The 24,122-nt window shown below is 39.4% G+C and overlaps 1 protein-coding gene across 3 annotated transcripts; it reads right to left on the minus strand.

Annotated features, from left to right (window-relative positions):
- Positions 1-8,681: 8,681 nt before the first annotated feature.
- LOC109211071 (transmembrane E3 ubiquitin-protein ligase 1-like) lies at positions 8,682-21,028 on the minus strand. Of its 3 annotated transcripts, none has more exons than XM_019374574.1 (15): positions 20,584-21,028; positions 18,042-18,117; positions 17,614-17,741; positions 16,568-16,677; positions 14,098-14,158; positions 13,459-13,525; positions 13,301-13,378; positions 13,082-13,194; positions 12,897-12,956; positions 12,683-12,776; positions 12,152-12,319; positions 10,840-11,168; positions 10,503-10,619; positions 10,233-10,400; positions 8,682-9,050 (listed from the first exon to the last, which is right to left on the minus strand). In XM_019374574.1, exons 1-14 carry the CDS (start codon positions 20,707-20,709, stop codon positions 10,299-10,301), a joined length of 1,629 nt encoding a protein of 542 aa, XP_019230119.1. In that variant the 5' UTR covers positions 20,710-21,028; the 3' UTR covers positions 8,682-9,050; positions 10,233-10,298. The 3 variants fall into 3 exon arrangements, with proteins under 3 accessions (XP_019230119.1, XP_019230117.1, XP_019230118.1); XM_019374572.1 differs by having other exon boundaries at positions 13,037-13,194; XM_019374573.1 differs by having other exon boundaries at positions 13,037-13,194; positions 18,042-18,114; positions 20,584-21,027.
- Positions 21,029-24,122: the final 3,094 nt, after the last annotated feature.

A 24,122-nucleotide genomic window follows, 5' to 3' on the forward strand; every position in this document is an offset into this window, starting at 1 on the left:
ATACAAGGAGGTTTTCAAGGCCCCAGAACACGGAAATGGACTCTAAAACAAAAGATGACCTTTTGGGTCATCACATTCTCCACCTCTAAAACAACCGTTCGTCTTTGAACGGACATAGAAAAGTACCTGAGTCGGTAAAAAGATAGGTATATCGGCTCAGCATATCGGACTCGGACTCCCAGGTAGCTGCCTCAATAAGCTGACCTCTCCACTGAACACGAACCAACGGATAACTCTTTGATCTCAACTGACGAACCTGCCGGTCTAGAATAGCTACCGGCTCCTCCTCATAGGTGAAATCCCTGTCCAATTGGACAGTGCTGAAGTCTAACACGCGGGATGGATCGCCGTGATACTTCCGAAGCATGGACACATGAAATAATGGATGCACAGCTGGTAAACTCGGCGGCAATGCAAGTCTGTAAGCCACCTCTGCCACTCGATCAAGAACCTCAAAAGGCCCTATGAACCTTTGGCTTAGCTTGCCCCTCTTTCCAAATCTCATCACGCCCTTCATGGGCGATACCCGAAGCAAAACTCGCTCTCCGACCATTAATGCCACATCACGAACCTCACGGTCGGCGTAACTCTTTTGCCTGGACTGAGCTGTACGGAGCCTATCTTGAATGATCTTAACCTTGTCCAAGGCATCCTGTACCAAATCTGTACCCAACAACCGAGCCTCCCCCCGGCTCAAACCACCCAACTGGTGATCGACACCATCTACCATATAAGGAACTGATCCCAAGAACCTCCAAAGTCAATAACACATGCTCGGAGCATATCCTCCAAAATCTGAATAGTACGCTTGGACTGTCCGTCCGTCTGAGGATGAAATGTTGTGCTCAACTCGACCCGTGTACCCAACTCACGCTGAAATGCCTTCGGGAAATGCGAGGTAAACTGCATACCCCTATCAAAAATTATAGACACGGGCACACCATAAAGACGAACAATCTCCCGGATATAGATCTCAGCTAACCTCTCTGAAGAATAGGAGACTGCCACAGGAATGAAATGCGCTAACTTGGTCAGCCTATCAATAATAACCCATACTGCATCGAACTTCCTCTAAGTCTGTGGGAGTCCAACAACGAAGTCCATGGTGATACACTCCCACTTCCACTCAGGAATCTCAATCTTCTGGAACAAACCACCAGGTCTCTAATGCTCGTACTTTACCTGCTGACAATTCAAACACCGAGCTACATACGCAACAATGTCCTTCTTCATCCTCCTCCACCAGTAATGCTGCCGCAAATCCTGATACATCTTAGCGCCGTCCAGATAAATAGAATAGCAGGAACTATGGGCCTCCTCTAGAATCAACTCACAAAGTCCATCCACATTAGGCACACAAACTCGACCGTGTATCCTTAAAACTCCATCATCTCCAACTGTAACCTGCTTGGCACCACCATGCCGCACTGTGTCCCTAAGGACTAGCAAATGAGGATCATCATACTGTCGATCCCTGATACGCTCAAATAATAAAAATTGAGCGACTGTACAAGATAGAACACGACTAGGCTCAGAAACATCCAACCACACGAACTGATTGGCTAACTCATGAATATCCAAAGCAAGCGGACTCTCATCGACAGGAATATACGCAAGGCTGCCCATACTAGCTAACTTCCTACTCAAAGCATCGGCCACCACATTGGCCTTCCCCGGATGATACAAGATGGTGATATCATAGTCTTTTAGTAGCTCCAACCACCTTTCCAGCCTCAAATTGAGCTCCTTCTGCTTGAAAAAATATTGCAAACTCTTATGATCCGTGAACACCTCACATGACGCGCCATATAAATAATGCCTCCAGATCTTCAGCGCCTGAACAATGGCTGCTAGCTCGAAATCATGAACTGGATAATTCTTCTCGTGAATCTTCAACTGCCGCGAAGCATATGCAATAATATTATCATTCTACATCAACACCGCACCAAGTCCAATACGAGATACGTCACAATGTACTGTAAATGGCCCTGAACCTGTGGGCAAAACCAACATCGGTGCCGTAGTCAAAGCTGTCTTGAGCTTCTGAAAGCTGGCCTCACACTCGTCCGACCACCTGAACTGGGCACCCTTCTGGGTCAACCTGGTCATCGGGCTGCTATAGATGAGAACCCCTCCACGAACCGGCGGTAATAACCTGCGAAACCCAGGAAACTCCGAATCTCTGTAGCTGATGTGGGTCTAGGCCAGTCCTTGACTGCCTCTATCTTTTTCAGATCCACTTGAATACCCTCTGCAGATACGACGTGGCCCAAGAATGCAACTGAACTCAACCAAAACTCACATTTTGAAAACTTAGCGTACAATTGACTGTCTCTCAGAGTCTGAAGGACGACTCGAAGATGTTGCCCGTTCTCCTCTCGGCTGCGGGAGTAGATCAAAATATCATCAATGAAGACAATCACGAAGGAATCCAAATAAGGCCTGAAAACTCGATTCATCAAATCCATGAATACTGCTGGGGCATTTGTCAACCCAAATGACATCACTAAAAACTCGTAATGCCCGTACCGAGTGAGAAAAGCTGTCTTAGGGACATTGGATGCCCTAATCCTCAACTGATGGTAGCCATATTTCAAATCAATCTTCGAAAATACCTTGGCACCCTGAAGCTGATCAAACAAATCATCGATTCTCGACAACGGATACTTGTTCTTGATGGTGACTTTGTTCAACTGCCAATAATCTATACATATCCTCATCGATCCATCCTTCTTCTTAACAAACAACACCGGCGCACCCCAGGGCGAGACACTAGGTCTAATAAAGCCCTTATCAAGCAAATCTTGCAACTACTCCTTCAATTCTTTCAACTCTGGCGGGGTCATGCGATACGGAGGAATAGAAATGGGCTGAGTGCCCGGAGCCAAATCAATGCAAAAGTCAATATCCCTGTCGGGTGACATCCCCGGCAGGTCTGCAAGAAATACCTCTGGAAACTCCCGAACAACTGGTACAGAATCCGTAGAAGGACCCTCAGCACTAGAATCACGAACATAGGCTAGATAAGCCAAACACCCCTTTTCAACCATACGCCGAGCCTTCACATACGAAATAACCCTGCTGATAGAATGACCAGGAGTCCCTCTCAACTCCAATCGAGGTAACCCCGGCAAGGCTAAGGTCACGGTCTTGGCGTGACAATCCAATATAGCATGGTAAGGTGACAGCCAATCCATCCCCAAAATGACATCGAAATCAACCATATCGAGAAGTAGGAGATCTACACTAGTCTCAAGACCCCCAATAACAACCACACACGAGCGATAGACACGATCAACCATAATAGAATCCCCTACTGGCGTGGACACATACACGGGAACACTCAAGGCATCACGAGGCACAACCATATATGGAGCAAAATAAGATGACACATAGGAGTACGTAGACCCCGGATCAAATAGAACTGAAGCATCTCTATTGCAAACTGAAACCATACCTGTCATAACTGCATCGGAGGCCTCAGCCTCAGGCCTAGATGGAATAGCATAACATCGGGGCTGGGCCCCACCATCCTGAACTATATCTCTAGGATGGCCTCCTGCTGGCTGGCCTCCACCTCTAGCGGCCTGGACTCCACCTCTAATGGCCTGACCTCCACCTGTAGCGGGCTGACCCCTACCTCTGGCTCCCTGACCCTTACCTCGAGCTGGCTGGGCAGGCGGTGCCTCAATCATGGCACGAGAACTCTGCTGCTGCGACTGAGCACCCACTAACCTCGGACAAGCCCTCCGGATATGACCGTACTCACCACACTCTAAACATCCATCTGAATACTGCGGCTGGGGAAACTGAGACTGACCCTTGCGGGCTGGCTGACCACGACAATAGCTCTAGAGAGGAGGTGCTCTGATAGGAGCTGGCGGTGCACTATGAGCTGGCTGCCCTAAAGGAGGTACATACGGACCACGACTCACTGAAGCTCCATGGGATACCTGAAGCGCTGAATGAAATGGCCTGGGATGGTGGCCTCTACTAAAAGAATCCCTGCCTCTAGACGAGGCACCACTGAACCTCAAAAATGATGTGGCCTCTTGTCAGACCCCTGACCACTACCCTGAGCTAAAACCATCTCGACTCGTCTGGCCACATTGGCTCATCCTGGAAGGAAATCTCACTCCCTGTCTCCTTAGCCATCTGCAATCTGACAGGCTGAGCGAGTCCCTCAATGAATCTCCTCACCCTCTCTCTCTCTCTCTGGGAAGTATAAGAAGAGCATGACGATCCAAGTCAATAAATTTGGTCTCGTACTGAGTATCGATCATAGAACCCTGTTGAAGACGCTCAAACTACCTCCGATAGTCCTCTCTCTGAGTGAAAGGAAGAAAATTCTCTAGAAATAGCTGAGAAAACTGATCCCAAGTCAAAGCAGGCGACCCGGCTGGTCTAGCCAAACAGAAATCCCTCCACCATTTCTTGGCGTAACCTGATAAGCGAAAAGCAGCTAAGTCGACCCCATTGGTCTTCACTATCCCCATGTTCCGGAGAACCTCATGGCAATTGTCCAAATATTCTTGGGGATCCTCTGAAGATTACCGCCATAGGTAGTAGTGAAAAGTTTGGTGAACCTGTCTAACCTCCATAAAGCATCTGTAGACATAGCTTCTCCATCACCGATCTGAGCCACAACATCCGGCGGGACTACCCCAACTGGCTGAGCTGCTGGAGTCTGAAACTGGGGAGCCATCTGCTCCGATGTGTGAGTAGCGGGAGTCTGTGCTCCTCCCCCAGCACGAGAGATGGCTGGTGCTACTGGAAGTATGCCTGCCTGAGTGACACTCTCCATAAGGCCCACTAGACGGACCAGAGCATCCTGGAGTACCGGGGTAGCTAACAACCCCTCTAGGACCTGAGCTGGTCTCGCTGGAACGGTCTGGGCCGGAACCTCATCATCAAACTCAACCTGAGGCTCCGCCGCTGGTGCTGCTGCTCTGGGTTGTGCCCTGTCCCTGCCTCGGCCTCGTCCTCTGCCCCTCGTAGGAGCTGCAATCAGGGGCTCGGACTGCTGATCAGCTGATGAAGCGGTACGCGTTCTCGCCATCTGCGAAAGGACAGAGTAGAGAGTTCAATTAGCATTGAGAGATCAAACCGCACGACAGAGATGAATGGAAGTGAAATTGTTCCTAACTTCGTAGCATCTGGGGGATAAGCACAGACGACTCCGTACCGATCCCTCAGACTCTGCCAAGTTTGTCCGTGAATTATGAGACCTAAGCAACCTAGAGCTCTGATACCAACTTGTCACGACCCAAATTTTCCACCGCCGGGACCGTGATGGCGCCTAACATTGTAGTCGCTAGGCAAGCCAACGTTACAGATTATTTCACTTTTTCTTTATCTTTTAGCAATTTATCAGTTAATATAAGTAAATCAGCGGAATCAAATGAAAGAACAGAATTTAACAAGTTATCTTAATACAACTGCGACACCATAATAAAACTCCATCCAGAACTGGTGTCACAATTTCACGGACCATCTACGAATACTACACATAATAGTCTGAATAAAGAAGTACACATCTGTTTCGAAAATAAATAAAACAGAAAAGAAAGGCAGGATAGAAGGGGACGCCAAGGCCTGAGGACGCCTGCAGGACTACCTCGGGTCTCCACTAGTCTGAAGACAGCAACCTCGAACTACGGTCCGTATGGTCCAACACTCGGATCTACACAAAAAGTCCAGAGTGTAGCATTAGTACTACCGACCCCATGTACTGGTAAGTGCCGAGCCTAACCTCGACAAAGTAGTGACGAGGCTACGGCGGGGCATAATAATATATATAACCTGCAACAGTTTATAATAAATAGAAAAAAAGTACGGAATGAAAAATAACCGGAACTTGCATTAAAGGAACACTGGACCCAACCAGTCTACCAGTATTCAACTATAACCAATCCTTAGGGAATTTCAACACCTCAATAATAACTTCAACTGAAATAAATGCCAAAAATATTAACTGATGCGGCATGCATCCCGATACCGCCATATGAATAATAGCAATATCAATATTTCCAAAAGTAACGGTATCAATATTCTCCCTTATTCCTCCTTGTTGCGGCGTGCAACCTGATCCCACATGTCCTCCCTTATTGCTCCTCAACACATATCACCCTTATTCCTCCTGTTGCGGCGCGCAACCCGATCCCACCTGTCCACCGTTATTACTCCTTGTTGTGGCGTGCAACCCGATCCCACCAGACAATCACAAATCTCCCTTATTCCTCCTGTTGCGGCGTGCAACCCGGTCCCAACATATGTATATATCAACACCAATCACAAAGATTAAACACAAGGTGTTTCACAAGTTAACTCAATTTCTACAATTCTTATACTTCAACTACACAATGGAATTTCGCTACGATTATGAAAGTTCACTCATGAAACCAAATCAACGAGACCAACCAACGTGCACCATAAGGCACCAATGAATCCATATAAACCAACGGGATAATAAAATGAAGCTACGAAACCAATATTACCTCAATGGAAATATCAACAACTAACATGAAACAATTAGATAAATCAACGAAGAGAACAACAGTTAACATGAAGCAATTAGACATGGAGCAATTGTGATCAAGTAGCAATTAAGGCATGGAAGCATTTATGATCGAGTAGCAATTAAGGCATGGAAACAGTTTAAGCAGGTAGCAAATAAGACGAGAAATAGTATAATAGGAAACGCGGAAGGGAAACAAACTAAAAACGGAAATTTGGTGGCACATAGGTACACATGAAATTTCATTTAGCACATACGTCGGGGTTTCCTATTCCCTCTAGTCAAGGTTAGACCAAACACTTACCTCAAGCCAACGGACAATTCAACACTCAACCACCGCTTTCCCTCTCGATTCCATCACCAATTCACTCGTATCTAGCCATAATTAATTCAATAACATCAAAAAATGCTAATTAAACCAATTCTAATGCATGAATATGAATTTCCCAATATTTTTTCCAAAAAGTCAAAACCCGACCCTGGGCCCGCTTGGCCAAAACTCGAAGTTCGAACCAAAATCTGATTACCCATTCACCCACGAATTCAAATATGCAATTAGTTTTGGAATTCGACCTCAAATTGAGGTCCAAATCCCCAAAATTCGAAAATCCTAATTTCTACCCAAGAACACCCAATTTCCCATGAAAAACCCTAGATTTTGAAGTGAAATCATGTAAAAATATGAAATACATTGAAGAAAATGAGTTAGAAATCATTTACCTATGATTTGGGGAAGAACTCTCTTCAAGAAAATCACCTATGGGAGTTTAGGGTTTGAAAATTTGAGAAGTGAAGTGAAAATCCCATCCAAATGATGTTTTGATGAGCTGCAGATGTCGCAATTGCGACTGGAGCTTCGCATTTACGAAGCTCGCAATTGCGAGAAAGGCATCGCAAATGCGAACCTTTGCAATCTCTGCTGCCTTCGCATTTGCGACAATTTTGTCGCATTTGTGACTTCTAGCCTACCTGGACAACCTTCGCATTTGCGAAGTATATCTCGCATTTGCGAGAAAAGCTGGCCTGGCCTTTTTCGCATTTGCGTAGCAAAAGCTCGCATTTGCGGTCATTACTCACATCGCAATTGCGGTGCCTGAGGCTGAAACATACCAGTAATCTCCCTAAGTCCAAAATCACTTGGTGGCCTATCCAAAACTCACTCGAGCCCTCGGGGCTCCAAACCAAACATGCACTCAAGTCTAAAAACATCATACGGACTTGTTCGTGCGATCAAATCGCCAAATAATATCTCAAACAATGAATTTAACACCAAAACTCATGAATTTCACAAGATAGTTCAAATTTATATTTTCTCAACTAAGGGTCCGATTTATACCAAACCAACTCCGATTCTTATCAAATTTTACAGATATGACGTAAATATTATATTAAGCCTGTACCGGGCTCCGGAACCAAAATATGGGCCCGATACCATCAAGATTTTACACCATTTTATTTCCAAAAGTCCTTATATTTCCAGCAAACAATTTTCTTTAAAATTCTTTTCTCGAGCTAGGGACCTCGAAATTCGATTCCGGGCATATGCCCAAGTCCAATATTTTTCTACGAAGTGCTCTTTTTCCTTGCTTATCGTTCGTTATTGTTCATCTGGGGACCGTCAAATCACGGGTCCGTTTACCAAAAATGTTGACCAAAGTCAACTTTAATCAATTTTAAAGGCCAAATTTAATATTTTTCTTAAGATTCACATAAAAGCTATCCGGAATCGCACCCGAACTGCGTACACAAATCAAGAAGACATACAAGGCCTCAGAACACGAAAATAGACTCTAAAACAAAAGATGACCTTTTGGTCATCACACATCAAGAGCGTGGTAGCTCGACCCTTGGTGGATGTTCATAGAACAGAAGGCCTCGCCCGTGGCAGATTTGAACAGAGTCTCGCTTTGATGCTAGGTAGATGAGATCCATAGATCTGAATATTCAGAACGACAGTTAACCAAGACATGAAGAAGTGCAATGCAAAAGAACACCTTTTTTCTAGAGGCCTCGGCAGTGGAAGATGAACAACCACAAAGGAATAACTTGAACTTAGAGGAAGTAAAGTAATACTGGCCAATTCCCCGGTATTCATAGAAGACTTCACACTTACCCCTGCTAATTATTTTTCTAATAGTAAGAAAGTCAAATTTGAAAACCAGTATAACAACAGTTCCAATTCCATCTCTTATTGGACAAATTCCTATAAAAATCATGATTCCTATTTACCTGTAATTCACCTATTGAAAGGTGCTGATCAAAGGCTACATTTCCCAACTTGGAATTTACAACTTGTTTTCTCAACCTATATCTCAAACAAAAACTGAAGTAATGGAATACAGGAAAAGAATCTAGAAATGTTATCACCTTGAACAAGAACTAGAATCTAGAAATGTTATCACCTTGAACAAGAACTACATTGACCATAATATACATTACAAGAACTGCACAAGGCAATCTGGTGAATCTGTGTTAAATTTTTAAAACCTACTGAAGACTTCTCAAGAATGCTCAGATCCACTCCTCCACCAACCTGAGAGAAGGTACAAAAGCTCAGTCACATTACACATTTCTTTCGGAATCACACGGAGGGGGAATTTTTCTATCTGTTGAGGGAAATAATCACATCACGCGTTTGGTCAGACAACTTATTTAAAAAATTTTCAGAGCTCATTGCCACCGGGGGCGGCCCTTCCCTAAAGCAGGTAAAGCAACTGCTTTAGGCCTCACATTTGTGGGACCCTATTTATTGTTACACCTAATAGGCTATATATATATTTTAAAAAAAAGTTATATGAAGTGAAAAAGTTTTATTTTTTTCTTTAATAAATAAAGAGAAGAAGATTTGCAACTGCGGGCAAAGATTTGCAACTGCGCGCTATGATTTCTACCAAGAAAATTGCATTTGAAATGAATATCAAACTCTAATTTCGTAAGAAATGTGTGATATATAAGAAGAAACAATTTGATGAGAATGTTGATAATGAAATTTCAAATCTCTCGAAGATTTTTAGAGTAGATTACTTTTTATACTTAGTAGACCTATTTTTTCACTTCAAAATAGATTTGAATAATTCGAAGCATATGACAATATTTTTGGTTTTCTATTTAACGGTAAATAACCGAGATTGCTAGATGATGGAAATTTGAGAAAAAAAATGCCTTGAATGTTCCTAGAAGCATAATAATCAATCTACTATTGATGGTTTAGATTTATTTTCTGAATTAAAAGTGTTAAGGAAAATATTGCAATTAGAAGATAACAGTTTAATAGATATACTCAATCAAATAAAAAGATTTGATTCTTTTCCAAATGCCTATATTGCTTATAGAATAATGTTGATGACCCATGTTACCGTTGCTTCAGCGGAAAGAAGTTTTTCAAAATTAAAATAGACAAAATCTTATCTAAGCTCAACAATGTCTCAAGAGAGATTAAATGGATTAGCTATATTGTCAATTGAGAAAGACTTATTAAGAGAAATTGATTATAAGAACATTATTAATAAATTTGCATCTAAAGAAACGAAAAAAATAGACTTCATAAAAAAAAAGTTAAGGCCCCTCATAAAGTTTAGCTTTAGGCCACAAAATTTATCGGGCCGACCCTGATTGCCACACTAAATTTCCGCACGTTTTGTATGGTAATATCGCCCACAAGAGTTCTAGAGGAAAGAATGTTACCGTTAAAACATATTCATGTACAGCCATTTACCTCATTTGACAGGTTGGTGGTGATGTGAGTCGCTCCATATCAATAGGAATTCAAAAATAAATCTATTCACGCGGGAGGAAGAGGACGTCGGCATGTTGGGCACTCCATCTTTATGTCCATCCATCTTTGTAAACAACCGGAATGAAAGAAATGATCACAAGGCGTCACCTGCAAATCAGTTGGCGCATTATAACCATATGGATTTTCTTTACCATATTTTGACAGGAATCCTACATTATAGCGAGAAAAGTTCAATACAACTTGCATTACCATCCAGTGATTTGCACGTTGAGTAAGATCAATAGCAGTCATGCAAATGACACAGTCAGAGACACGAGCTGCATCTTGGTTAAACCTTCTATAATAGCTATACTTCTCCGGTAAAATCTGCAAGACCTCAACAAAGCTTACGCAAGATAGATCACTGCAAAACTCAATAGATGATTGATGCTTTATCCTAAGAATCATTTTTTTGTCTAGAGCATCTACTTTTGTATACTTCATCAGAAAAGATCGGTCACCGCAAAACTTATTCTTCTCTGTTGTTTTCTTACTTCTAGTAGCATAATTGTTTCATCGAAAATCAACAAATAGAGCAGCATAATACCTGACGAGGAATGAACCACCGAGATCCAAGATAGTGCTGCAAAAGAAGAACTGATGCTTGGAATGCCATGAAAATTCCCAAGCAGATGCACCAATTTTTGCCGGGCTCTATCCGCATAAAATTGTGAGGACAACCAAAGACATATAGTGGGATTGCTAACCGAGTTATAGTCATTCCCAAGATATAATGAGGATGCAATGGTTTTCTCGAGTCACGAACAACATTAGTTACAACTTGAGGTATCCAAAAAGAGTGTAAAAGGAGAAGAAGAGGCCGCAGAAACTTATGGAACTCGTACATGACCAAAATGCCACCTAAAAGGATCCCATCTGCAAAACAATTTTGGAAAATAAAGATAGAGAAATGATATCCTTTTATCCATAGATTGCTAGTACTACCTAGAGTTTAACTGCTTTCTTAGCTTCGGTCTTATTTTTATCTTGTTGCTGTTCCTACTTGTTGCCATTACTTTTTTCATCCGTTCTCCCACCGAGGATCTATTGGAAACAACCTCTCTGCTCTTCCAGGATAGGGGTAAGACTGCGTACATCTTACCCTCCCCATACCCCACTTGCGGGAATCAGTGGTTTTGTTGTTGTTGTAAAGATAGATTACCCTCCCCATACCCCACTTGCGGGAATCAGTGGTTTTGTTGTTGTTGTAAAGATAGAGAAATGAGTGTGTCGTCCATGACAGTTGAAGCAGATCAAGCTGAGGGGGGGGGGGGGGGGTGTAGGAGGGGGGGATTGCTTTAGTGTTTCTCTACCAAATTTGCATGACTTCTTTCTCTTGAGATTTTTGGATGACAAAACGACATAATGCTTCTGCCCTAAGAGAGAGTTGCATTTGTTTTTGGGACAAAATTTCAATTCGTTAGGCCCATGGCACCCATCTGAAGCAAACCATGAACCATGTTGAACGGTGAAGTTCATTCATTGCTTATATTTTCACCCTAGACACTTATTCGTTTACTTAAACCTGTTATGTCAGATCACAAGTCACCAAATTTTGAAGTCTAGCGTGTATTGGACAAATTATTGCAAATCAGAGGTTAAATCCTTCTTCACTAGGTAGAGAAATGCAATAGAACCAGGAATAGTTCACGAATTCAGCTATATGAAGCAGGTAGGATTATATCAAAGAAAGATTTCCCAGATAAACCCAAATGTGTTATTTACTCTTCAACATCTAATTTCCCCTATCAGAAGAATTCATACCTTGCAGCTTGACAAATTAAAGATACAGGCAGATATAGTTGGTGACACAGTTTATTATTTATGCACATGTCCACATTTCAGCAAGGGATACTTACAGAAACGGCTGTACAGAACTGATAGCTCGCGCCTCATTGCTTCCCAACCCTCTCCACTACTCATAGGTCTATTTGCCTTCCATATTGCGAGAAGATATCTCATCTCAAATATTGAGAACACAACAAACTTGAAAAATGCAGCAGTTGCAAAAGCATTGAACAGGGATTCTGTAAAACAGCGAAAGATTAGCAGAGTGCAGAATTGCAGCTAGAAACAACATGAGTTTCTCAGAGAAAATCTTCAACAAGAGTCTATAAGAAGTAATGAACACATTAGGAACGTAAAATTCACTTGAAGTAGCCATACAAACTTCTAAGAGTAGGTAACAGGAAGGCAAAAGCACAACATAGTAATGACTTTTTAAGGCAAAAGCACGACATAGTAATGACTTTTTAAGAAATTACTAACTAGGAAGTGTTTATCTTAAGAGGGATACGTCATTGTTACCACCACTCTACAATTTCAGATAATAAAACCAGCAAAACGTGTTGGTTACAGTGACCTAGATACCAGCTACCCATCTAACTTACCAACAAGTATGCCTGCAGTCAGATGTAGAAGACAAAGATAAGAATCAATTATTCCCTGTTGTCCGATCATCAGAATTGAAACTTTGGAAGCTCCCTAAAAAAGGAACATCAGACATCATTCATTTGATTTAACACACTGAAATAGCAATAAAAAAAGAAAAAGAAATAAGTGAAGACTTGTATCATTGGATGTAATGGAAAGTGGTGGTCTTACTGATTGAGTGTTGCTATATTCCATTTGCCGAATGAGCAGGAGCACTTGAAGAAAAGATACCTAGGGTTTCCATAAGTTAAGGAACCACACAAAGTTTATAGAAAAAATAAGTCAATGACATAACAACTCTTGTAGGATACAAAGGTGACCATCAACGTATAGTTAACTGCTTTGTTGTAGTAAACCTCTATATTGACAGAAGTAGCATTTAATAGCATGGGTGAGAAACAGTCTCCATCGTCATCCACTGAAGGGCTTTCCATCAATCCTTCTAGATGATAATGATCACGATCTACATCTGGAAATGACAAGTAACCCGTGATAAATCACTTGCTTCCTGGTACTTGCTCAAACTACAGGGAGAAATTGGGTGAAAAGAAAGGTATTTAGGATAAATCAAATACCAGTAGCGGAAGATGACACACGAGAAACTTGTGCTGCAATTTCAACATTACAATGTTTCTCCATTTCATAAATAGGTGCTGCACAGACAGAGATAAACATAGTTATAGACAGGAATTTAAAAAATGTAATTGGATCAAGGTTGAGTAAGGATTATTACAATGTTTCCTTTTCCAAATCTTGTCTCGTGGAGACTCCTGGAAGACCTGAGATGAGAAAAGTCCAAGCTGTCCAGGAAAGGTAAGATAAAGAAAGAAATTGTCATTTCATAAATTATTAATGCCACTCAATATTTGTTTAGAATTCACTTGGATGGGATGTAAATCAATTTTTTAATATAATTCCTGAGCTAAAAAAAAAAACATATAGAGGGGTAAAGGTAACCTATCTGGGAGGGGATATGTGAATAATACAAGAAGCTCCCTCTATGAACTACCACTTTAAGAAGCAAAGTTTTCATAAAATGAGTAGTTTCATTTTTAAATAGATAAATGAGAAAAGATTTCCTAAAAAAGTAAACACCATAGAATTTTTGAATTTGCATCCCAATGCCTCAATATTATATAAAAGCAAAGCATGCCATTCATGGCTGCAAACCTTCAAACCGTCAGGTGCCAAAGCATTACAACTTACAAGCTTCAAATATAAAGGAAAATGCATAATGATAATGGAGAAATTTAAAGTAAAACAATTGATTAGCATGGGTAAAACTCACAAGTGCAGACGTCATAAGTTTGTCTATCAAAGCTACTATTCAAAAATTCATCTCAAAGACATAAAATATGGTCATGATTAATACCAAATGATATGGATTTGATAACAGATAATCGTCTTCCTGCCCAAGCTCACCCTCTTTGCCACTGCAAAAAGAAGCATAAATGTCCATTAATGAAGCATTCCAAATAGTATCTCCAGGCTTGTTATGCGAATTGAGAAGACTGAAGCAATTAGGGTTACTTTGTTAAGAAACAGTTAAAAAGTAAATTATATTCCTTCCCTTTACTTCTCTTTACAACAATATTCTTAAGATATGCAATGTCTAACATCTTTCTTGACAATGCTTCACAAAGCCTACTTGAGGCCTAAATCCTTCACCATGCTAAAAACCTAATAAGAGGACCTTTTACTTTCATGCGCATCCATAACCTAATATAACCAAACTCAACCGTTACAAATCCAAGTTGTAATCATCTATTGTCCTATGTGAGATAAACTGTCATGAGCTTTATAAAGACATTTTTCAGATTGTTATCTTTCAATAAGAAAGTGACCAAAGCTTTAAATTATTTAGGGAAAAGGGTCAATTTTGCCCCTCTACTATTGTTTATTGGTTGCTTGTGCCACCCGTTATACTTTTCGGCCATTCTCGTCCCTACCGTTAACAAAGTTTGCAAAATTACCCCTAACCCTAACGTCCCTCCACTGTGGCAGCTGACTCCATCAATTTTATCCATGTCAGCTGCCATGTCATCGACCCCACCAAATTAAAACCCTAACATAAACGACCCCCCCCCCCCCACTCCTCACCTCTCCACCTTCTCTCATCTTCTCTTCCTCACCTCATACCAAAATCGCCGGAAACCATGGCATTTTGCCGGAAAATTTTCAGCGGGCAGAACTAACTCCACGGTACTGGCTCCCCTCTTCGTCTCCTTTCTCCTTCCATTTTCTCTTTCTCTCTTTCACTCATCGATTGCACTGATTCTCTTCTCTTCTTTAATTTCAATGCTATTTATTTCTATTTTCCTCGAATTCTCAAATTATTAAATTTTCCGTTCATCGATTTGGTTGCTTAATCTTGGAATCTCTACCCTATCCCATTATATCACCCACCCTCAATCCTCTAAGAATGTTCTTCTAATCTCTTCTTGCCACATAAAAATACTCATTTGATTGAATTCTTTAGCCGACCTCTCACTACCACCTCTTTCCAATCCCATTCAGAAAAAATAAGAAGCTATAGTCACCGCCAAAAGAGTCACTCTGATATCGGGGTTTGTTCTTTCTTTTGGTTTGTTCTTCATTTTATTCTGTCTGGTTCTTCATTATTTTGTTGTGGATGAGAATGTGAAAAAATGGAGGAGATACGGTGGGGGTTTATGTGAAGAAGGTGGGTCTGTCAATTAATGGCGGTGTTAATGGTGGCTGGTTAGTACCGATTTGGGAGATGTATTTGAAAGGAGACTAAAATCACCATACAAAGAATTTGAAAAAGGTTGAAGAATACCTGATGGGTCTGTCATGTTCTCCAGAAGTTGTTGAAGTTCATTTTATGTTACTTGAATATAATGTTGAGGCTGAAAATTTTTGATTAAATTCTGATTTTGAAGCTTAAGAACAACTTGGTATGCCCAAATCTATGTTTGATGTTCTATACTTTGTTATGCCTATCATTTTTTAAAAGTTCGTAGAATTGTCATTATGATTTTTGATGGGCTTTCTTTAGATAAAAATATTTCAATGAGTGAGTGAACATGTTTATCAAGCTTATTAAAGTAGATTAGTTAAGTGATTTATTCTTTGTTGTTTTAACCAACATCAGTTGGCAGTGATGTTGAGGCAGAGAAGTGATATTACCATTTTCTTGTACTTCTGTTTGTTCTTTCTTATTTGTTAGTTGAATGCTTTTAATTGCTTTCTGACTGCAAAATAGTGCTAGAATCTGTACTTTGTTGAAGTGGGACGATACTTATGGTGTTAAAGTTCAAATCACAATGATGTTTCGATGCCTTGCTAGGTTTGTGTTAGTAACATAAACTGCATTTTAGTGATGACAAATTTTTTGGTCTCTCAAATATGTATGAACTTCCGGCGATTTTAGTGATGACAAATGCCATGGTTTCCGGCGATTTTGGTATGAGGTGAGGGAGAGAAGATGAGAGAAAGGGTGGAGAGGTGAGGAGTGGGGGGGGTCGTTTATGTTAGGGTTTTAATTTGGTGGGGTCGATGACATGGCAGCTGACATGGATAAAATTGATGGAGTCAGCTGCCACAGTGGAGGGACGTTAGGGTTAGGGGTAATTTTGCAAACTTTGTTAACGGTAGGGACGAGAATGGCCGAAAAGTGTAACGGGTGGCACAAGCAACCAATAAACAATAGTAGAGGGGCAATTTTGACCCTTTTCCCAATTAATTATATTAGTTAGGTGCACTTTCAATTTTCAACTATAAATATAAGGACCTTCCTACATCAATTTGTTCCATGGAGCAAGATAGGTGGCCGAACATACTTAGAGAATTTCCTTTCGGCCAAGTAACAAATTTAGTACCTGTAAGCTACCATCCGAAGTTGTTTGAATGGCCATACATATACACCTTCTACTCTAATTTGAGCACCCCCATGTTCATTGTCAAAAACATCATGGAAAATTATTACACCCTGTTGTCGGCAACAATAAATTATAGGAAGATAATGTCATTGAAATAAGTAATTTCATCATAAAAAGTATATTCAGCTCAGGTTACTTGACTTTTCAAGTACTATAACTATCAGGTTATACATCCCAAAAAATAGCAACCAGAGTAAGCACATCACACTATTCACTATCAGGTTCTGATTGTCGAGCTTACAACATAAGCTAATTCCATGGTTCACAAATTCGCAAGTGCCAAACAAAACTATTTTTTAGACTTCAGAAAACAGCATGTTCGAAGAGTACACAGTACCAGAATGCTAGGGAAACCGAACAGCGTCAGAAAAGTATCATCATAAAACCACCACAACTAAAGACCATGAACAGTAGCATTACAAATATGGAAGATGCACTGCTTGTAATTTTAGTAGGGATGTTAATAAACTATGGTTGTGCTGAAATCTAATATCTAACGGAAGTACAAGATTGAATTTGGAGTAAATGACATAGGCTCTAGGAGAATCATGACATGAGCAATCTTCTATAAATGGAATTTTCAGTTATTTCCAAAACCCAGACTAACATGGAGTAGACACTTCAAAGCTACAGGCATACAGCATCAATGACACATTATGCTTGGACGCCCCCATTCTTTGTCAGAAAAGAAAATATGCAACATAAACAATCATGTCATGCAATTCCTTGTACAAGACTTTCTTTTCTGAGATAAAAAGACAAACGAAGGTGTTGTACTTCATCCAATTCAGTCAAGTAAGTATTAATTCCCTTTTAGCGACACGTTATAGTCCAGTAACCATCATCTGATTTGCAAGTACAGAGATACAATACATTTTTTCATTTTTCTTTCTTTTTTATTCAGGAGACAAGTAATTTTGTGAAAAATGACACCGAGTTAACACAATATTTGGTAAAGAGACTGGTATTTCTGATGGAAGGACTACCTGAACATAATGTACACCAGTTATTTTTGTTGGGGCACTAATCAATTCCAGGACAGAGTTTCCATTGGACTTCTGAAAATCAGGAAATCGAGAAGAGCTATTCTTTGAATCTAGGAACCTCCAAGATCCTGAAGCTCAAATTTCAGAAGAAAATATCATTAGATTCAAGACGATAGTAGCAAGGGAAGTTCATTTACTGAAGGAAGAAAGATTATCTTCCTTCATTTTCTTTGAAATGAGTTATGCTCAATTGATAGCATCACTTTTAACTTCTTAGCCTAGTCTGTTTGACAAGACAAATGAGGTACTTTCACTATCTTAACAAGACACTACTCATCAGAATACGTAAAGGAAGAACATAGAAAGAATATTCTCCTAACAAATGCAACATAAGCATGCACCAGAAAGCAAGTTTACAGTTTACAAACCTCTGTATGTTCCTGTTATATTCCAAGCAGAAAATGGCCCCAACTCATTGTCATTCTTCTTTGCAAATAGCCACTGCTACCAAAAACAAAAAGAATTTGATTAAAGACTAGGCAGGAAAAACAAGCAGCCATACTATGGCCATAGTCACTTTCTTTCTCTTTGTTTATTATTTTGATGACTGAGAAATTTATTCTTTCAGCTCCAAAACTCAATGGACAATAGGCCCACCCCTTTACCCTTCTCCTTTTAAAACTAGATTTGGTTCAGCATCCAGGTTTTGAATTCGTGACGTGCACCTATACATATCCTGTGTTATACAAACTTTGTCGTTGAATAGAAACCCTGAAGCACTACGGTCCTAGTCAGTTTTAGTAGTAATGCCATGAACCCTCATGTTACCTATGCATGAGAAGACATCCTCTCCAGGATTCAATATGCGTAATTTGTAAATGAGCTCCAATGATCCTATATTGAGAATAGAATTTTCATGCTGAACCTGTATCGTAAAGGAAGCTAAATATAGCCAGCTAATAATGTCAATTTATACTTTTCCACTCTATTTGGCATCCTACTTACCAAGAGTTACTTACTTTATAACTCATTAACAAGATAGATCAGGACCATCAGGTCATTCCATCCTACAGTGAGAGGCCAAGACATTCCTTTCTTTTATCTGGTAGGGGTGATTCACTCTTAAATATATACTAGGAGCAGATTGTTTGTTGTTTATCTCACATAACTTTTGGCTCCTCGAATCTCGTCATTGTCTTAACATGGATACCATGTCGATTACTTGGTTTCAACAAGGGTTAGACAAACTAGTATTTGCGAGAGCTTTAAAGTTGAAAGTAAATAGTAACAGTATTTTTGGATATTTGACAAGTAAATGGTAAGAGTCCTAGGAAGATCTCCAACAAGCAATTGCTGCTTCTAGGAGAGCCTTTTCTTATGAAGGTGGTGTCCGGGCCAACGTCAGCTATTCCACTGGGTACCTGCTACCTCCCACTGGGTAACTCTGCCCACTAAACTCAGAATCTGCTAGGTATTGCTTAAAAAAGAACCTTGGCAAAAATTCATGGTATTCAATGCCAGAAAATCACTACGGCTTCAAAATAAACCCCTTGTGAAATTCTTCAAATATTAACCTAAGGGATATGGATTACATTAGCAAGACTCACATGTTGCAAGTCTTCCAGATTGAGTTCCTCTCACAAGCCAATTTTTGAGGCACCTTGGCTGCAGCTAGACATGTTATATCCTTAGGTCCATAGCCCCTTCTATGTGACATGCACTAAAGAAGTGACTACTGTTATATTCTTTGAAAATTAACAACAACCAGATATATGCATTGGTGCTATTGTCAGGTGTTTCTCAACTAAACTAAAGTAACTATCAGACAGGAGATCTTTTGTCCTTTCTCATTTCACCTCTTATTATTATGTGATTTGCCAAGAATGTTCGAGTCCAACTCCTATTGCTATATGACTCCTAGGTCTAGTACAGTGATACAGATTCAAGAGTCTAATTTCCACCTATAGATCACGGATTTCTGGAAAATGGTGTCACCCTATAACTTATAAGTCCAAAAGTCTGGTAAAATTAGTCTGAAAAAAAGAGTAAAATTAGCTCCAAATGATCATACAAAAGATAGATAACCCATGATAATATTTATTTTGACCTCAAATACACCGAAATGACCTTCTATTAATATGGCAAGATGTAGCACCACCATCTTTTTCCTTTTTAATTTTACCGTCATTTCTTTATCGTTAATTTTTCCATCAATTTTGATCCGCATCTTGGCTGCAGAAGTGCCATGACCCGTGATGCCTGCTGAGCTAGGATCAAAGTAGATCAACTGTAAATATCCTTTACTTTCATTAGTTACCTCAATAAATTGAAACTTTGAACTTAAACCACATTATATCAGTTACATCCCGGGTATATGCAGACCATTATGATATTATGCAAACTAAAACAAACACTGCATGCCTGTAAAACCTGACCGGAGTCTCTATTCTCTCTTTCCTAGCAATCAGCTCACCAGGAACCCCTTTGACTTCAAGCTAAGCTAGGGTCTAAACATGTGACCAGGTCACATTTATCATAAACCCACCACAAACACCAAAAATTAAAACTTTTTTGCAAATTCAATTGAAATCTCCGAATTGCACAAGTCAAATGCGTCAAACACCACAAGAATGCTCTCGTTTCAGGCAGCACACGGGAAAGCTAAAATCACTTTCTTCTTTTTTTCTTTTCTCCAACAGAGCTGAGAACATCAATTTCCATAACCATATAAACATCAGTCAAGAGAAGTAAAAAACAAACATGAAAAAGAGGAACAATCATATAACTTAAGGACTTTATAGTACAATCATAGAGTTAAAAATTCTTCCATTTAAGCAAACACCAAGCTTTTGACTTCATAACTTAAGCACCACTTAATTGAGAAAAGTTTCCATTTTTATTAAAGTTGCCTTAACTGGGAACGGGAACCAAAAAAAAATAACAGATATGAAATAACTGTAAGTTACTAACCTCATCACTCCACGAACGAGACCTTTCTCTTAGAGGCCTGAGTCCCTTTACTGAGCAAAACCCTCCAAAGAAGAACCATAAATAGAACAGAATTCTTAAAAAGATCAATTTTTTTGTGGCACCCATTTCAAGATCAGTTCCAATTATTGTCCTTTAAGCAATTCTTGATAAACCCAGATGAAGAAATGAAGCCCATTACAGTTTGAAAGAAGAGATACTATTTAAGAAGAGGTGGGCTGCTTCAAGTGAAGTCAAAAAAACCAAGAAAACTAACGACCCAACAACAAGCACAAAGATACCGAGCAATTTTTCAGAAGAAAAGGAGAGCTCAACGGCTAATCTACAACCTAAATAGAATCATTTGGTGGTTGATTATTTTGGTTACAACAAAAAGGACCTTCACCGGTCAATTCCCGAACAAGAAAATAGAATACCCCAACTAGTACTGTGTTTTTTTTTTTATAATTAAAAAAAATCAACTACTAACAGTTATCGGTACAACATTAATTATAATATTCTGTTTGTTAAGTAGGTTCTAAACAGCTATACAGATATTTGATGAGGGTGATGAAGAGGTGGAGCGAGTGTTATTCTCCATTCGATAACAAGTTCAATTTATGTGACAATGATATAAAATTTTCAGAAAAAAATTACTTTTAAAATTAAAATAAATTATAAATATTTGACTGATTATAAATTTATTTATTAACAATTGTTATTTTTTTTAAAAATATAAAAAAGTTACATTTTATAGTGTTCGTCTTACTTTCTAGGCAAAATGGAAGTCTTATTAGGAAAGACGAAAGAGGTGTACGTGACATGCCGGCATTCAAGAAACTGTGTAACTAAATTTATCTACTCCTATGCTTGTATAGCTGCTGTAGATTATATAATCTCAGTTAGCCATAATATTTAGTACTTGTAAACTTCAATACATGTAAATACTGGTGAAATATTGAAAACATTTCAAATAAGATGATGAATTTTATCCACAATTTTTAAATTTTCATTTTATTCGGATAAAGTTCATGTACAATACAACTTAAACTTGCGAATACTCTCTTTTTACTTAAATATAAATATTATTTTGTCTACATCAACGTTTTTAAACTTGTAAGGTTATCACAGTATGACCTATAGTTACGGGTTCGAGCCGTAAAAACAGCCACTAATGCTTGTGTTCGAATAGGTTGTCTATGTCGTACCCTTGAAATTCGACTGTCCTTTTTATTTTTATTTTCCTGCGTAAATCAAATAATATTACCTAAACACCTAAGTTTTATTCTAATACGATGTAAACATCGGTGTAATTAAATTTATTTTTCCATTGACAATAGATAACGTTGACTCTAGATGAATTATAATTGAGCTGTCATATAAGAAATATGATTAAAGTCTGTCTCTATATCTCTTTTTGTACTTCTGGAGCCAGCTCGACCTTTCGAATGAACCTACTTGTATATTTAGGCCTTTTATTTGGACTGCCTCAAACTACTAATGAGCCACGTCGATGGTCATAAGTTATTTTTTATTTTTCCTTCTTACATTTTCCCCCTGTTCTCAGATTTTTTTTTAATAAAAAGACAGTATAATATGAGAACCTTTCTGTGAGAGCAGAACGTGCAGAGCAGAATAATAGCTTGTTTAATCAAAGTTTTTATGGCCAAGAGTATTTTTTTCCGTTTAAAAGTGCTTTTCCCCCCGAAGATAAGGTATTTGCTAAGTTTTAGAAGGAAAAAAGTATTTTTGGGTAGAAGTTGAAGTCGTTTTTGTCAGGAAAATCAGTAGATAATATTGACTAAGAACAACAAGGAAAGAAGACTACAACTTATCAAAAATACTGTGTCGTGGCAAGCCACTGCCTTGAAAGCGATTTCGGCCCGACTGGGTACAAATCGTTAAGGCCGGTCGCTCCCCAAGGTTCCAGAGCACCTCCAAACACGTGCACTCGTGGCTGGAAGTTTAGAATTTGCACAAAACAGTTGTCCAGGAAGAAGGGAAGATGAAGGTATTTTATGTGTTGGATAATTCACAAAGAAGACTAGGAAGAAAGGAATGATTAGCTAGATGTATTCTTGGTTAAGAATTGAGTGATTATGATGGCTAATTCATAACCTATTTATAGGAAATTAAGGAGGTTGCATGTATGACAAGTGTCTAGAGACTTTTGACACTTGTCCCATTATGTTAGTCCACTTGGCTCCAATATTGACAAGTGTATCTTGTCTTCCATGCATGAAGACATTTGACTCCAATATTGACAAGTGTATCTTGTCTTCCATGCATGAAGACATATGGTAGATTTGCATAGCCATTTGACAAAGCCATTCAACACTTGGCTTTAAGACTTCATGCAATAGGCCACTTGGAAATAGATAGGACATTTGAAAAATAAAAAACTCATGGCTATTGGTTGTCAATGGAATTTCAAAAAGAAATTTTTGATTTTGCATTATGAATAATTCCAACAATCCCCCACTAATGCAAAGACAAAAATAGAACAATTCTGGGCAAAAGAAGGAACATGTACTTAAGTGTCAATATCTTTCTATTTGAATTGACACGTAGTGAAATGAGGCAACAACTAACATCCATAAAGTGAAGTACTCTTGAACTGAATGGACATTAGCTGAGACCCCCACAACACATACTATATCCTTAATTTTATGCAAATTCTGTGATACTAACAAAGTGCTTTTATGGTCATGCACATACCTTGGATCTCATGAGTGCTCTAGAAAGGCATCCCAAGTCTTTCATAAAAGGCGACCGCACCTTTACACTCACGTAGGTGATTCCATCAAGTCTATCTACACATAGACTACCTTAAGGTTATGGAATCATTATGAGCACAATAAGCTCAACCTTATAAAGCACTACCACACACCATAGGGATAGGAAATGTAGTGCATATTGAGGTCTCATATGGCTTCGTTTGACCAGAAACGGATATCTACCATACTTCCTCAATCCATGGGCTTTAGCCCCATCCCCCTTGACGTTTCAAGGATAACTCTCCTTGCCAAACCCTTGGTTAAAGGAGCCGCCAAATTTCTTTCGGAACTTACATATTCCAAGGAAATAACACCATATTTCAACAACTATTTTACCGCACCATACCTAATGCGGATATGTCTTCTTTTTTTATTGTACACACTATTTTTGGCAATTTCAATTGCTGCCTGTGAGTCACAATGTAGAGAAACTGGTGAAGCTTGTCTTCCCCACAAAGGCACGTCTGCCAATAAGTTTCTCAGAGCAATGAATTCAGACTCCATAGTAGACCGTGCTATACAAGTCTGTTTTGAAGACTTCCATGAAATAGTACTTGCACCCAAAGTGAACACATAGCCACTAGTGGAGCTAACTTCATCATTGTCAGTAACCTAGTTTGCATCACAAAATCCTTCTAAAATAGCAGGAAATTTATTAAAATGCAAACATCAATCCATAGTACCTCTCAAATATCTTAGCAAATGATGAAGAGCATTCCAGTGTTCACTACTAGGGTTGTGAGTATATCTACTCAATCTACTAAC

This window comes from Nicotiana attenuata, unplaced genomic scaffold (assembly GCF_001879085.1).
Source record: "Nicotiana attenuata strain UT unplaced genomic scaffold, NIATTr2, whole genome shotgun sequence".
Lineage (NCBI taxonomy): Eukaryota > Viridiplantae > Streptophyta > Magnoliopsida > Solanales > Solanaceae > Nicotiana > Nicotiana attenuata.